Genomic DNA, 15,683 nt, shown 5'->3' with positions numbered 1-15,683 from the left:
CAGCTGGACCCTTCACCAGGAACGAGTCAGTTTCTACAATTTCCACTGGCGATGTACCTTGCATAGCAAAGTATTTGCCGTCGTATTCGTTACAGTTTTTTGGACTACGGGTGGCTGGCACTTATAGTTAGTCGCTCTCCGTCTCGTTACCATATTTCGCTTGACTTTAACATTTCTACTTATATTTGTATTGCGCAAAACAAGGCTTTTCTAATTGAACGCGATCACCCGATTCGATGACTATATACCTATACATGTACTGGATCGAACGTCAGGATAGAAACTGGCGGAGAAAAGAACGCGAGGCAAAGAACTCCTGGAATTAAATGGAAGTCCAAGGTCTCGAAGGGTGAACGACCATCGGAAATCACTAAGGTAACCTCCCCCCGCTCCCGTCTGTCACTCATTCCATTTCCGTCTCTTCACCCTGATCCTTTGTCTTTCTCTCCTACTAGCACATCTCATCGCCGCAGTGCATTGCCCACGCTTCTTTTCACTGTTGTTACCCGGCTGTACGCGTGGGACCAAAACAAGCCTGCATATCATGTTTCCTAGTTCTACCAGCTCCATATTCGTTACATATCAAGGTTCCCGTGCCGAAACCTGTAAGCGTAAATGGCAGTGCTTATAATGGGCCTACTAACATCGAACCATACATTTTCTGCGTTACACATTTTAAAATTAAGTCTCAGAATGAGAAATGGTTTGGTGAAGAAATAATTATTCAGAGTCAAATGTTTTGATCTGACAACGAAATGAAATTTTCATTTCGCATACCGAAGCGTCTGACTATCTTCACACTCTCCAATTAACAAGCATGATTTCACGCCATTCTAATTACTAACTGCCAGTAAAAATAATTCAGTTACGACTCCAGTTTCGACGAAAGTTTGCAAACTGCGATCTAACTTGCAGATACCTCTACACGTATTGCCTGCGATGCGCTGCCAACATGAATCTAATCTCCATGAGACGAGCACGGGATAATAATATTGGGCAACGTGTACCCTGTGTACTCGGCGCAAGTCACTAACCTCCGAGACCTTTTACTCAGCTTTTTAGCCTTCGTAGGTACTTCCTAGACAGTCTTGACTGAAAATGTTGGGCAATCGAGATGTCGATGTACGTAACTGTTTTTATGACTAGGTTCAAGTCTGTACTTACGTACAGGGCTATAAGTTGCTGCACAGATTGGCTCTAACTATCTATCTCTCCTTTTTGAGCCCTTTTTCTACAACGGGCTCAAGAATATTTCTAATATTTATTATTATGCCACAATTATAATGACTTGCGATCGTTACACCAGCTCGAGTGTAATGTACCTAACGACTTTTTATTCCTTCAACTAACAGCGTCCTTACTTTCAGAAAACATTAAGCTGATAAATCACCTAGGTAAGGCAGAAATTTGTGTTTTAATATACCCACATATGCCCGTGTGAAAATTTTGAAGAAAAAATAACATTTTTTATTGGACTTCGGACATACAATTGGTGAACATGATGTTTCAACTGCAATAGCGATATGAAGAGATTGTGGATGAACAAACAGTTAGTTTTCAAGCAATTATTGATTGACTTTAAAATCAACCTCAGAGTTCAAGTGACTCAAGCGTTAAGCTGTCTAGGGTTGGCGACTCGAACGCAACACACACGGACGCATTTCTTGTTTCTACCTCGTAGAGACTGCATTTCAGGACGAGTTTAGTTTTTTCCTAGCAAGGATTCACCGCCTATAAATAGCAGGTAAGGCGATGGAAGAAAACACAGTGTAACAGCAGCAACCACGAGGAACCTGCCATCGAAGTTTAGGTATTTCGACGAGCTACAGACGAATTTTACAATCATGTTTAAACCCGTGAGTATATTATACGTACAATTCACCTGAATACGAAAACATATATGTTGAAATACGAAGTAATTAATTAACTACTTTTAGGTGATATTCTCAATCGTTTTGATCTTGGCGACCGTGCAGGCAGCGCCAGCTGCAACGCCTGAAACTGCAAAACGCGATGCTCAAACCCCGGCCTCGACAGCCAAGTTGACACCTATCGTCGGCCCAATAGTATCGCCAATTGCGCATATTCCTTTGGCCAGAGCCCCGATTATTCCTCAGGTAAGTTACGCTGCGCGAAATTCGAACGCTGAAGTCAATGGCTGCGGATATTGAAGAACCACATATTTTGGATTTATGCACATATACATATATTCAAACATCGACGTTCACGTATCTGCAACACAAAAAAGGGCTCAACAGCCCCGTTCTATACGCAAATCTGAATAAAAACACTTCGATATATTTTCATTTGACGCAGAAATAACGAAAGGGCATAGATTCTTCGAAATCGGAATAGTAAATTCCTACAATTCATGCCACTTCTTTATTTCTGCGTTAAATAAAAATGTATTGACTATTTTTGTTCAGAATTGTGCTGTTAGGCTCTTTTTCGGACTTGAGATACGTGGACTTCGATGTTTGGAAATATATACGTCAAGGTCGAAATCGACCAGGGCACCCCTTTAAATGCACCCTGTGTCAACCCGCTAATTGCCGTCATCTGTTTTTCAGGTATCTCCGTACCAGTACGCCTACTCATATCCGGCGCCGATAGCACCGGTGGCCTACGTGCCAGGCGGCTATTCCATCGAGCAGCACGGCTACAACATTGCCTACTGATTACGGATCGAGTTCGATCGGTAAAGGATTGGCTTGTAAAAACACTGCAGCGATGATAATACACTAGGTTATAGTATGCATACCATGTATCGATATAAGCTTGATTGTTTTATGAAATGTAATAAATGAACGAATAAATTGATAACATTGAATACAAAAAGGCGTAATAATATTAGCGTTTCAGTCGTAAGTTTCGATGTCCTGATTTCTAATAATCGGGGAATTAATGTAACTGGACTGACTCTTTATTATAGCACGATTAATGTTTCATATTAAATTCGACAAAGATAAAACAGTAGTTTTATTCAAACTCCGATACGAAAATTATCTTATCCAACTTTATCACTTTCTTTAGATGCAAAGTGTCGACAAAATTTGAACAATATTATCTTCGTGTTGAAGTTGAAAAAAAAAGATAATACGCAAGTTGCGTCGAAATGACTGAAAACGATTATTAATAGTACAATGTATTTTTAAATTTTGAATATCTTATATTATGTTCAGTAAAAACTGAGAAAACCCGATGAAACAAAAATCTATCAATTCCTGCTGTTTGATCTTCAAAACATTCGCAGTGCTGCCAATCCCACAAATTGATTATACTCTATGGATTCGGATTATTTTTAGGCCTTTGTTCCATAGTATTTTTTGCGAATTCGATAGTAAATGTGGCACCGCTGGCCTGGTTATTGGGCAGTCTGTATGCGCGTGGGGTTTATTTTGTTGAGGTATATTTAAAAATTGTCTGCCGAAGTATAATCGTGTCAAAAACAAAAAGAGGCAAACACGGAGCTACGAATTGAATGACATCGAATATTCCGTGTATTTGAAGTGACTCTGACAGGAATTTGGGTCTTAGGATGACTGAAGAAAAACAGCCCAAAGCTTCACCTCCGACAGATTCTCAATCAAGTACACCAGATGCTGCGAACAAGCCCAAGGATAACAAGAAAGATAAATGCCGTCCCATGACCAAAGTAAGGCTTGAACAATCGATAAATATATCTAATCCTTTCTGGATCCGAGTCTCGCTGTCGTGTAAGACTTAGTTATCTACACCATGAATAGCCTCGTATATACATTTTAGGTTAGGATTCAGATCAGGTTTTAACGCATCAATCACAGATCCTGGACACAATACCACTTTAAATAAAAATATGACCGCGAGATGCGATAGTAGCTACCAAAGATAGTTTTCTGATCTCCTATTCTTTACAGGTCGTTGTTCGGCGGCTCCCGCCTTCCATGACCCAGGAACAATTTATTGAGCAAATCTCACCGCTGCCTGACCACGATTACATGTATTTTGTAAAGGCGGATTTGTCGTTGGGTCAGCACGCATTTACCCGAGCCTACATAAACTTCATCGAGCAACAGGACATATTCATATTCAGGGAAAAGTTTGATAATTACGTATTTGTCGACGCCAAGGGTACCGAGTATCCAGCTGTGGTTGAGTTCGCTCCTTTCCAAAGACTTCCCAAGAAAAGAGTTGGCAAGAAAAAGGATCAGAAATGTGGCACGCTCAAGACAGATCCCTATTACCTTAGCTTTCTTGAATGCCTCAAAAATCAGGAGGCTGAATCGGGCTTAAGTCAGCCTAAAACCGAGTACTCCTATCAACCATCTGATGGTGCGCACCTAAAAATTGCACATATGTATTTTCAACTCACTATAATAATTTATTGTGGAATATTGCAATTATTGTCAAATACATATGCGAGCTATCATCTAACAAAATATAAGCAAACTATTTTCTTTGTACTATAAGCTTCCAGTTGGAAACAATTATTATGCGATAACTATTATTATTACAAAATTACAGGATTATCCAAAAAGGTTACAACGACTCCACTTTTAGAATTTTTGAAACTACGTAAGCAAGAAAAGCAGCGGCTGCGTGATGAGAAGCGCGAAGAAAGACGACGCAGAGATTTGGAGAGGCGAAGAGCTAAAGATGAATTAACAATATCTAAGGTACTGATTAAAACATTGTCAACGACTTTTTTTTGTACGAGAATGAGTTGGTTTGGCAGGGTACATGTGCCATTAAATACAGTAGAGAATAACAACACTGGCTGGAACCTCCATTTCGGTTAGAGATACATTTATTACTCTTTACTGTATTTACTGACACTGACCTTTCCTATCCACAGCTACTATGCAGCAACGAAGAATCGAGATCTGAATTACCTTTCCTCGGTGTTAGAACCAACCCCAAACCTAGCGGAGACACCGTTTCTGAACCATTCATAAAAAATGATCAAGTTTGCGCCCAATCCAGTAGAGAAATATATTGCAGTGATACCAGTGTTAAAGTGAAACTAAACAAGAAATCGCTGGAAACTCTTCAAGAGTCAAATCAGGGAAACCACTTTACAGAAATTTATTCCAAGGATCTATCAGTTGCACACATTAAACGAAACTCAAGGCAAACTGGACTTAAAAAACTGTTTGATTATAGAGAAAAAGACTACCTACAGCATGATAGAAATTGGAAAAGGAATGGCTATGATGGCCGATGGTTTTATCTCAAGAATAATTATAACGAAAAAACAAATTTCAATCGGTCTGTACAGTTTGTACAAAAACGAGAAGTCTTTCCCGAATTGCCAAAATGTCAATCGGTTAATTTGAAAAAGATTTGGGAGTCACAAGCTACCAGCTGTCTGTCGAAGTCGAAGAGCTGTAGTGCAATGATGGATTGTGATCAAATTGCATCTTTAAAATTTGCTTTCAAAAATGGTTTGCCTGGATTCAGAAAGAACTCATGAACAGATCGACTGCTAATGAATAAATAAGAAATTCATGTCGCTGTTAGTCCTAAACATAATACACTAGCGAGGAGCAGCTATTGTATTAATATTTTAGACATTACTCAACCATTGTATATAAACTAGGAGAATTGAAAAGATCTATAAGCATCGACCAAATTTGTTGACACCCTGATTAGAGTACAGAACTAACTTTTTACTAGCTACTTAATTTTTACTATATAATACCACATGAACTTGTTGATCCTTTTTTTACAATAATGATATTCTTTAATAGAAAACACCTGCAATTCAACACCACTATATGCTTTGCCTGAATTTATTATAACTTCTAGTATATCATACGATTTCCACAAAATCTTCACATTGTTAGTTAATAAATTCCACTGTTACAGGTATTGAAAAATCCCGACCTTGGCAAAGAGACGAGCAAGGAAACGAAAGAAACCAAAGATGAGAAAGAAAAGCTGTCACCTAAAGAAGGAAAGAGTCGTAACAAAAAAGAAGAGAAACAACGTGACAAGCCTGCGAGAGAAAGGGATTCAAAAATTTCGGGGAAAAACTTTAAAGACAGGGAGGTAAAACATCAGCGAAGAAACGAAGACAAAAAATCCTCTGTTAGAAAAGAGGAAAGAGAAAATTCGAAGGAAGATAGGAGAATTGAATCCAAGGAAGAACGCAGAAATGAAACAAGAGAAGAAGACAGAGAAAGTGAAGTTAAAGATAAAAGAGTAGAAGAAAAGCGTGGGAAAAGTTATGAAAAAATGAGACAAGAGAAGAAAAGGTTAGCTGAGGCTAAGCGGCAGAACATAGAAACTGGATCTGAGCCTAGTAATGCTAGTAAACCAAAAAAGGAGGAGCGTGAATCGTTTTCAAGGAAAGATAAAAAATCAGAGACTGTTCTGAATGTGATAAAGGCTGAGAAAATTCAAATTCTCAAGGATGAAGTGAAGAAGAAAGAAGAGAAGTCCAAACCTAAACCTGAACCAGAAATAGAATGTAAGGAATCTCAAGAAGAACTAAGTGAGACTTACGAAATTAAAACACAAAGCGAAATACATGGTACGAACATTCGTTAGTTTTGTTTAATTAGATTTTTTTTTTAGTGTATAAACAGAAGAGTTTTATTTTACACCGAATATGTCACCCACTTACTTGTTACAGATAGAGAAATCGAAGCGTTAACTTCACCCGAAGAACATCTTGCAGACTCGGCCAAATCTAAATCAAATGACCATATCGATTCTGAAAGTATTTATATAACCGATTTAGGTATGCAGGAAGGCACAAAGGTAATGAAGAGACGGAGTTCACTGGAGAGCGGTGGGGAGGGAGGTGGTGGTGATGGGGCAACCCTTAGGCGGCATAAATCGCTGGATGGAGGTGATCAATGTAGTTTAAAAAAAGATGGGAAAAATGACAAGGAAAAATCCAAGAAAGACCCGAGACAAGAGCGAAGGATCAGAAACAAGGTGTGCTATCATAGCGCCTATTTTTATCAAAAATACTAATTCGCACGCTGCGTTATTGATACAATCTTGTTATAGGATCGGCCAGCAATGGAAATTTACAGACCTGGCATGGGAAAATTCAGTAAACAGCGATTAGAACGCGAAAAGTCGACCAACGATGAACGAGCTTCTCTTTCTCAGAGCCCAACTCCAAGCCCCATTCCCTCAACAGCTGTCAAACCAAGTAAACCTGCGACTGAAGTTAGATCAATGACTTTTAAGCGTAGCCTCAGCCGCGATCTACCTTAGATATCCCATTTCGCATTCGTTTACTAAATAGTAGTTGCATCACTTTTTAGCCGTTTTCTAATCGCGCAACGTTCTTCAAGATACTATAAAAGTACGGTGTTATACATAACAGTTTTCGATCGGATTTGTCATCGCTCTTAAATGACGGTTAGGACAATACATATTTTTATGTATATTGTAGTTTATAATGATTGTATCCATGTATATTATATTTTCTTTTTGTACTTTCCATCAGAAACAATGATCATGCCCACTCAGTCGTCAAATGTTAGTGTGGTATTGTTGAAAAAAATTTTTCTCATTTAACTGAAAAATTTCAGATTAATAGATATCATGTTGTTATTGTCATTATTTACGGAAAAACTCCTCTGTCTCTTGATTTTGAGTTACTCATTGCAAACCACAGGGTAAAAAAGTCGGCGATAATTTCCAAGATAAAATAATGACATGGATGTAAATAATATTGTATCATTTTTTTTTAGTTTCCTTTCCAAAGGTTCGTTATCGCAAGTGGTTTATCTGTTCCTTCATAACATTCTCTATATTGGTTGCATATAAAAGTGTCTGTTACGATAATTGATAAAATAAATAAAAGATGTGTCTTTTTCAATTATCGACTAATTTAATACTTCATCTTTTGATTTCTACCCGTTAATGAAGCAACAGCTAAATATATTATCGTTATGAACTAATGGTGTTATCTACTCACTGCACTCTGTGCACTTTCCCTAATTTACATTTATTACTGTAATCACGACTGTAAAGGAAGTGCTTTTCGCGTACATTGATTAAAGTACACGGAAAACAGTGCAATATGTTAGAGAAATAATTGTGCATTGCGTTACCTTTCAACAGGCGTAATTACACTCTGGGATGACTTTCAATCGGAATCGAGAGAATTGCTTCGTCACACTAATTGGTACCGTTATCTGTATATAAAGTTTCAGTAGATGTGTATTAGCTGAAAGTAAAAATAGAAAAAGGAATGAAAAACCGGCAGATATTTACCATCTGGGGATAGCATTTTCTGACTTGATTCAGAAGACCTCTGGCGAGGGTGATCGAAAAATTCTTCCGTGTATAAAAGACGTTTATATTCGTTGATTCAACATGCACACTAGTGAAATAGAAAAGCTGAGTGTTAGAAATAAGATTATACAGGCCCGCATTTGATATTAAGTTTGTAAAAAAGTACACAAGCAAAAACATTGGGTACGAAAAATGGACGGAAATGACTTCAGGTGTTGGATCACTGTTTGACCCAGATAGTCTGCACAGAGTTAAATGTCTCCGTTTTATTATGTTTGTAACTTCAATAGTAGAGAATATGCAATAACTCCAGTACCAGCATATGGGAACTACACAATCAAGAAGAGAGATGAATAAAATGATCATTCTGTTTCAATTCAGTTCGGAGAGGAAAAGAGAATTATAAAGTTGTACCGTAGTTAATACTTATTAGAAATGATTCAATTCACTAAACAGTCGCGTTGCAAAATGCAATAAGTTTAGGAATGATTCATGAAAAAATTGAAAAATATTTTTAGACAGAAAAATGAGATCAACAAATTGTTTTCACCCAGTACTTAGTTTTTCGCTTACGTTCCAAAGTATTTTATTTCTCACATTACGCTTTTTCAAATGTATGTCCCATTCTCTAATGCACCTCTTCGTTTGTTAAGTGTTTCTTGGAGTGGAACGTATTCTACTGCTTCTTCTTGTCGCGTCTTGTGGTGTTTTTGCTTGTCGAGGGGTTGCAATTCGTCGTGGGGTTGCAGTTTGTCGAGGGGTTGCAGTTTGGCGTGACGTTGTAAGCTGCCGTGGCGTTGTAGCTGGTGGTGGCATGATAGCAGCGTCGGAATCAGGTTTTTCGTTCTCTTTATCATTGCCGTCAAGCATTTGCTTGAGCTTTTCTTCTAGCTCAAGACATGCTGCCTTAGTTTCAGCTTTTTTCCTTGCCTGATCGACAATGTTATCGAGAACGTTGAGCACTGGCTCATGATGGATTTTGTCCTTCATAAGGTGCAGATTATCGACAAGACGACGAATGCCTGTAGAAAAAAAAAAATTTAATTCATAAATATTCAATCAAAAATATATAAATGTTGGTTTATGGACATGTTACTTAGAAGAGTACATCAACTCACCTTTTGCATTAAATTTAAGGAGAGAGAGACAGTACGCCAAGTCCCGCCATTGACGCTCGGTTGTAGCCAGTTTAAATCTAACGCAGACTTTTTCAATGATTGCATCGATTTGTTTCTCTTTTTGCAGAAGACCAAGCACAAATCTGTCAAACAGAAAACCATATTGTATTTGGAATGCTGTGATATATTAAAAATGATAATTTTGAGTCCTTACTTGATTATATCCTGAAACTTATTCTCGTCAAGCTTCAAATCGCAGTCTGTCAATCTCGATAGAATATCAGGCATGATGTTGTAGAGAGCGTTGCCCTTGTTAGCTAGTTCATTGAAAAATTTTGTAGTTTCTTGACGAATGTTTGCCTCCGGATCGACGATACAGAGTGCTAAGTCTGATACCTGACCTTTAACTCTAACCATTTCCTTCATTATTAGGTTCGACAACATTTTGACGCAGGTCTGTCTGACTAGCGGGGACTCGTCCCTAAGTCTGAAATAAAAAATAACCAATGAATAACCTAATGAATAATTAAATGATGAACCAAATCATTAACAGAAATAGTTTTAATGCGTTTCATCTGAACTTGAAAAATTATGCATGGCAGCGGCAAATTAACCAGTTTACCTGCCATAGACGTGCTTAGTCCAAGGTTCTACCTCATTTGGAAATCTATTCATCAGATCTGTTACCCCAACAAGGATGTTTGCTCTATTAGCTGGATATGGCGAGCGTTCCATTATAGTAATTAAAAGCTGAAGATATTCCTTGCAAAACGATGAGCTTACAGTCATCATTTTGCTGAGAGCAAGTGATCCTGATATCTGCAGATCTTCATCCGTGTACTTTTCAGGATGTTGGCAAACATCCAAAACAATGGGCCTGTAAAAATTGTTATTATGACACTGCTTTAAGGGCCTGTGTTAATGCAGTAGTACAACATAAATTCTGAAATATTTTAAGTGAAAAACGATTTTTTTTCTCGTTCACAGGTAGGTTTTAAAGTTTTTTTTACAGATACCTTGCAAAAAAGCCTGCGCAATGATCACTATTTGGATTACAGGGGTACACCATCCCTTCAATAATTTTCAACTTACACAAATTTAGCTAATAATCCGTTTCCTGAAACCACTTCATTTTCCAAGACATTGTGAATAAATTCAGCATCGGTGTCATCCGCTGTTGCACCCTCTATTGCTTCTTGCCCATTATCTTCAATCGAGGTCTGAATATCGAAATTTGTTTTAGTATTTATTTTACAATAATACAGATTAGATTGAATGATACTAAGTAGGAAAAGTTAGGGAGGCATGCCGCACTATGAAACTTCATATTAGGAAAAAATATTTTGTGTTGAAAAAAAGTAGCTTTAAATTTATGAAACTGTTGATCAAGCAAATTACATCTTTTAGGCGCCTCATCCGACTAGCACTGGAAGGTGTATCCAATTCGCCATCACGAATGCTCCTTGCCGTCATATCAGCAATATTTCGAATGCTGGTATCTCCTTTCCTCTTCATTTTCACCATTTCTATCAGTGTATTTCTTCGCTTCAATTCCTTGTATACATGCATGTCCAAATGTATCATTTGCCTAATAGCAACGTGGCCAATAATGTGTAATAGGTTTGCAAATTGTGCAGAAGGCATGGTTTTTCTGTGACTTATACCATTTGCCAACTGAAAGTTTGTCACCAACTGGCTAAGCAGATGTTTCATCAGCAAATCTGGTTGGTCTGCTAACTGTGAATAAAGTACGTAATGTGTTTTACTTCATGGGAATATACAAAATTTTCATTATTTACTTGACACTTTATCATTCCGCGCAAAAAGGCAGCGTGAAATAACGAAAAATACGTGATAATCAGTTAAATTTATTAATGTGTAAACATTCGAGCCAAGCAAGAAAAATGACGAATTAAGGAATGAAGCTTAAAATCTCACGTGATAAATAGCATTGATTGCTTCCGTTGAGAATGTGGTATAGCAAGTTTCGTCAACGTCACGAAATTTTTTTATCAAGAGAACAAGAATTTTTTCAAACACTTGATGCTCATTGGGAAGCCTAAAAATGTAAAATGGGTATTGTAAGCGATCTTCAGATAGAGAGTTAGGGTGTCAGTCGTAAGATATGTTGACCAAAAGGTAAACTGAACTGAGTGATTTACCTCGATGGGCATTTTAAAGGGTCGGGATTTAGCACCTCCACTTTGGTCATTGCACGACAAGTATCTCTAGCGAGTAAAAGGTCGGTTTCTGCCCTTGGACCAAGACCCACACTGACAAGAATGTCAAAGTTACCCGTGAAAATGGCGGACTCAGTTGTAGAAGCCATAGTTAAGAGCATAAGCGCTGCTCGGCTCTCTTCAGGTGAGGTGTCGGTTAACTTGAGAGAAAACCTTTCCCACAATACCTTTTTGAATAATACAAACAGTAATTAAGCTCTCAAGTCCATAAGAAAATGAATCCTAAGCCCATCTTACTGTACTTACCCGAAACATCTCTGCACTTATTACTTCTTTTGTTCTCCATAGCAAAATGAGTTTCGTGAGAGCAGGACTTTCGCCAGGTTCTAGACTCTTTACCATGTTAATAAGTGCTTTAGCAATATCTAATGCCTTATGCCTCTCCGAGGTGTACTGTTCACTATCTCTGATGTATAACTGCTTGTACACCTCAGCTAGATTTTCACAAACTGATACATCAGTACTGTAAACCTATTTTTCAAATAATTATCAATTATATAATAATCGAATTTATGGACTACGTAGTATGTATAATGTCTAATGTACTTCACTGAGCAAAAAATTTTTAAAATTCTACCTGACAAAGTGCCCCGCGCATAGCTTCTTTTGCTCCTTCAACTTTAAACTGACATGCAATGCCTAGAAAACTGCAAGCTTCTATGGCATCACTCGACGAGATCGAGGACAATCGCATTTTTGCGACAGGTATCGCCTTACAAAGCTCAGTGGCGAAGATTAAACAGTTCTAAAATGGAGAAGCTGATAAATTTCATTGCCCAACTATTTACACGGAGTTTGCATATTAATTGTCCATATTTATGAACTTTACCTTAATGTACTCCACCAATCTCGCTTGAGTTGCATAAGCTTCTTTCCTTGTTTCCTTTTCTTTCTCATATTCCTTCATTTGTACATCAATATTGCCACTCTCTTGATTTTCTGTACACAATTGAGCTTCCTGCGAATCCATGAATACTTTGTGCAGTAGAGACATTAGGAACTCTTCTTTGTTTTCAGAGGTCATAGTACCAATGGGAAACTTTTCTGGCAATTTTGCACTTAAACTTATTAGCCGTTCTAGTGCTTCACGGATTTTTTCTTGAAAAAGAAGCTGTCTCAAGTTTTCAAAGTGAGAATCCAGTTCAGGAAGAATATCCTCCTCACATTCCATGTATTCTGTAAGATTAGCAACGTTTATAAAGGGTCAGAAAAATACATTTGATAGGGTATTACCTTCGACATGTATGTTTGGTATAGTACTCAGGATGCTTGGGGCAAGTGCATTCCAAATGTCTACTCTAATCTTTGCTCCCGGCTTACTAATACTTGCAAAACTTATTCTCAGAGCCTTGAGTTTTTTCTTTGCATCTGCCAACTGCTGTGTTAACTTGTCTAAATTAAACTGTAAAGAAAGAATGTTAATACAAGTAGGGTAATGAATAGTTTACCTGTCAAAATCAATATTATGTTATGCAGTGGAAGAAAGAAGACAAGAAAAACTTACTTTTCCAGCAAATGGATTGCACTGTAACAAAGTTCTGAGGAGTTGAAAAGCATATTTGCGAACAATTGCACTCTTATCATTTAATCGGTGAATTATCGCTGCAAGAAGAGCATTTTGATTTACTAAAGGCACTGCACCTTCTGTGCAAAGGTATTGCCAGACCTGAAGAGTCTTGGATCTGACAAACGCGTTTGTGTCCAACAAATGATCCATCAGGTTGTCCAAACACTCGTCTCGTGTTGCCTTCTGATCTTCAGATAGATCTTCAGATGTCAGAATCTCTTTCACTATCGTTCCCAGTATACCAATCACGCAGTTTCTCATTAGGTAGCACTATAAAGCAAAGAAATTTTCCCATATAATCTGAACATCAGAAATTCAATAGTCATTGACACTGGTCTCTGTTATACCTCATTTTCAAGATGATCAGTCAAGTTGCTAACAGCTGGTAATATGAGGTCTGGCTTTGACAAAGCGATTGCTTCAAGGAAAGTCGCAATGTTACGCGTACCCCCTTCCTCCGGAGTTGCTCGGTCAACTTCACGCAGTATCTCCTTAACAATACCAGTGCATTCAGTTTGTTCAATAACTTCTATTACACCACTTGCCAAATACACCGCTAGTCCGTCGCACATTTTGACCAACTAATTCCAAGAAAACATTTTTTCGTCAGGATTAACTGTATATTTGTAATTAACGTGAGGTAAAGACTTTTCTTTAGGCTACTAACCTGAACTACTTTTATCACAAAGGATATACTGTGGTTGTACCGCTTCACTAGAATCCCCAGTATCTAAAGTAAATGGGAATAAACATTACCACTGATATTATTATTGTTAAGAACTGGAATCAGATTCCACATTATAAAATAGAAGGTATAGCAGAAAAAATTGAACATGCGAATTTTAAGTTTTTATAAGATTTCATAAAGGCTTAATTTTTCAAGACACTTTATCAAACTCATTATTCACTGTAGCTAGTTAAAAATTGAAAAAGAAAATATTTTCATCAATTCGTCAAAGGTATAATGACAATTATCAAAGCGGGGATAAGTGTATCGAAATATTTCAATGCCGACTATAACTCACTTGGAAGATGGATTCTCGCACAGATTTGTCTTTGACATGTTTGCATCTTTCTAGAACCCGGTAACATATTTCTGAAATGCACCTAGACAATAAAAGATTTTATAATTTAAAATTAGTTCTAACAAGACATGCTTGAAGTTTTCATTTTTGTCCGGAATTTCCAAATAATCCGGTGACTGAGAAATACTAACTTGATAAAACTTCCATCGGCTATTGGCGGTTGCCAAAGTTTTTCAAGTGGCAGTTGTATCCAGTGATATATCAGTACCAATATTTCATCAATTTGTTCATACCACTTGTGTTCCCAATGCGTTTTGGATGATCCTTTCTTCCGTTGCTAGGAAAAAATTTCAAAGACAACGTGAGATTATAAACACAATAACTGAGGGAATGAATACATACATTTCAACAGTTTTTCATAATCAAAGAACAAACCCAAGTACCATTTCATACTTTACATTTACTGTTTTTATAGTAATGTTTCTATGAGAAAATTTTGAAATTATACAAATGGTTTTTCACCTTCGAAGTTCCACCAGCAGACTCTTCTGACACGGCAATCTCTATGTGACGAATTAAACTGGACAACAGGTATGCGAGCATATTGGTAATGGTAAGCAGTCGAGGCTTATCTTCTGGGGCTGGTTCTCTAGCCCTGTCGTACTGACTTTCCCATTCGTTTATAAACATTTCAAGAGCTGGACAATAACAAATAAAACGTATAAAAAATGATGTTTTGTTTTGTAAAAGTTGCCAAAGTTCACATACTCACATTTGTAGATTCGTTGGACCGCCAAAAGGTGAACGGGTATCTTTAAATTTGAGCCATGTACAATAACAGAGAAAAATTTGTCAAAGTGTTCGAGCAAAAAGCTGGGTCCCTGCTCCTGCAGGATAGCATTTGTATCTGCAATAGTAATTACAATGATGGACTATCAAGTAATAGATTTATCAAAAAATTACGGCAACAAACAGAAATTAAGATAACCAAAACCCGGAGTAAATAATCAGTAGTAGAATTTATTTGACTAAAATGTAAGGGTAACATACCAGCAAGAATGTTTTGTATATCCCGGGGAGCATAGACATTTCTAACCGAGTATTTTCCCGGCTGGGTCTGAAGCAGTTGATCCTTGTCGGACGGTATCACAAATTCAGGCACGGCGATCCGCATTTTAGAATAGAATTTTTGCTCAAAGTTTCACTGACATTTCACATGTTTTTCATACGCGTGTGACTTGCTGATGGCGTTCTCAGTACGCAATTGGCGTAACGGCGGAATTTTGAATTTAGTGATGCCAACTTCACACCGCTGAAATATACTCTAATGGAGAACGTATGAAAAATTCGTCCTCGGAAATTTGGCGTTTAGTCGTTTCATATTTTATCAAAAGTAGCGCTGTCATCGTAAGTTCGAAAGTTTTATTGTATACAGATTTATAATGCTGAATCAAATTGTACATACATACATACAGGGTTGGGACTTCTTTAC

The 15,683-nt window shown here is 37.5% G+C and overlaps 2 protein-coding genes across 2 annotated transcripts; one reads left to right on the top strand and one right to left on the bottom strand.

The window, feature by feature from the left end:
- The first annotated feature begins 3,347 nt into the window (after nt 1–3,347).
- LOC124405158 (regulator of nonsense transcripts 3A) lies at nt 3,348–7,889 on the top strand. Its single transcript, XM_046879827.1, has 6 exons — nt 3,348–3,655; nt 3,897–4,311; nt 4,504–4,655; nt 5,848–6,514; nt 6,617–6,924; nt 7,000–7,889. The coding sequence occupies exons 1-6, from the start codon at nt 3,539–3,541 to the stop codon at nt 7,210–7,212; spliced, it is 1,872 nt and encodes a 623-aa protein (XP_046735783.1). The 5' UTR covers nt 3,348–3,538; the 3' UTR covers nt 7,213–7,889.
- Nucleotides 7,195–15,452, bottom strand: LOC124405155 (condensin complex subunit 1). The gene is made up of 21 exons (XM_046879824.1): nt 15,242–15,452; nt 14,964–15,098; nt 14,714–14,889; nt 14,383–14,528; nt 14,192–14,273; nt 13,834–13,896; nt 13,514–13,747; nt 13,104–13,436; nt 12,833–13,001; nt 12,429–12,775; nt 12,177–12,344; nt 11,846–12,070; nt 11,522–11,766; nt 11,298–11,418; nt 10,758–11,096; nt 10,452–10,579; nt 9,982–10,236; nt 9,574–9,846; nt 9,360–9,502; nt 8,792–9,263; nt 7,195–8,141 (listed from the first exon to the last, which is right to left on the bottom strand). Exons 1-20 carry the CDS (start codon nt 15,363–15,365, stop codon nt 8,890–8,892), a joined length of 4,080 nt encoding a protein of 1,359 aa, XP_046735780.1. The 5' UTR covers nt 15,366–15,452; the 3' UTR covers nt 7,195–8,141; nt 8,792–8,889.
- Between the last annotated feature and the right edge of the window lie 231 nt (nt 15,453–15,683).

The sequence above is a fragment of the Diprion similis genome, chromosome 4 (genome assembly GCF_021155765.1).
Source record: "Diprion similis isolate iyDipSimi1 chromosome 4, iyDipSimi1.1, whole genome shotgun sequence".
Taxonomy (NCBI): Eukaryota; Metazoa; Arthropoda; class Insecta; order Hymenoptera; family Diprionidae; genus Diprion; species Diprion similis.
This window is presented reverse-complemented; position numbering and strand designations above follow the sequence as displayed.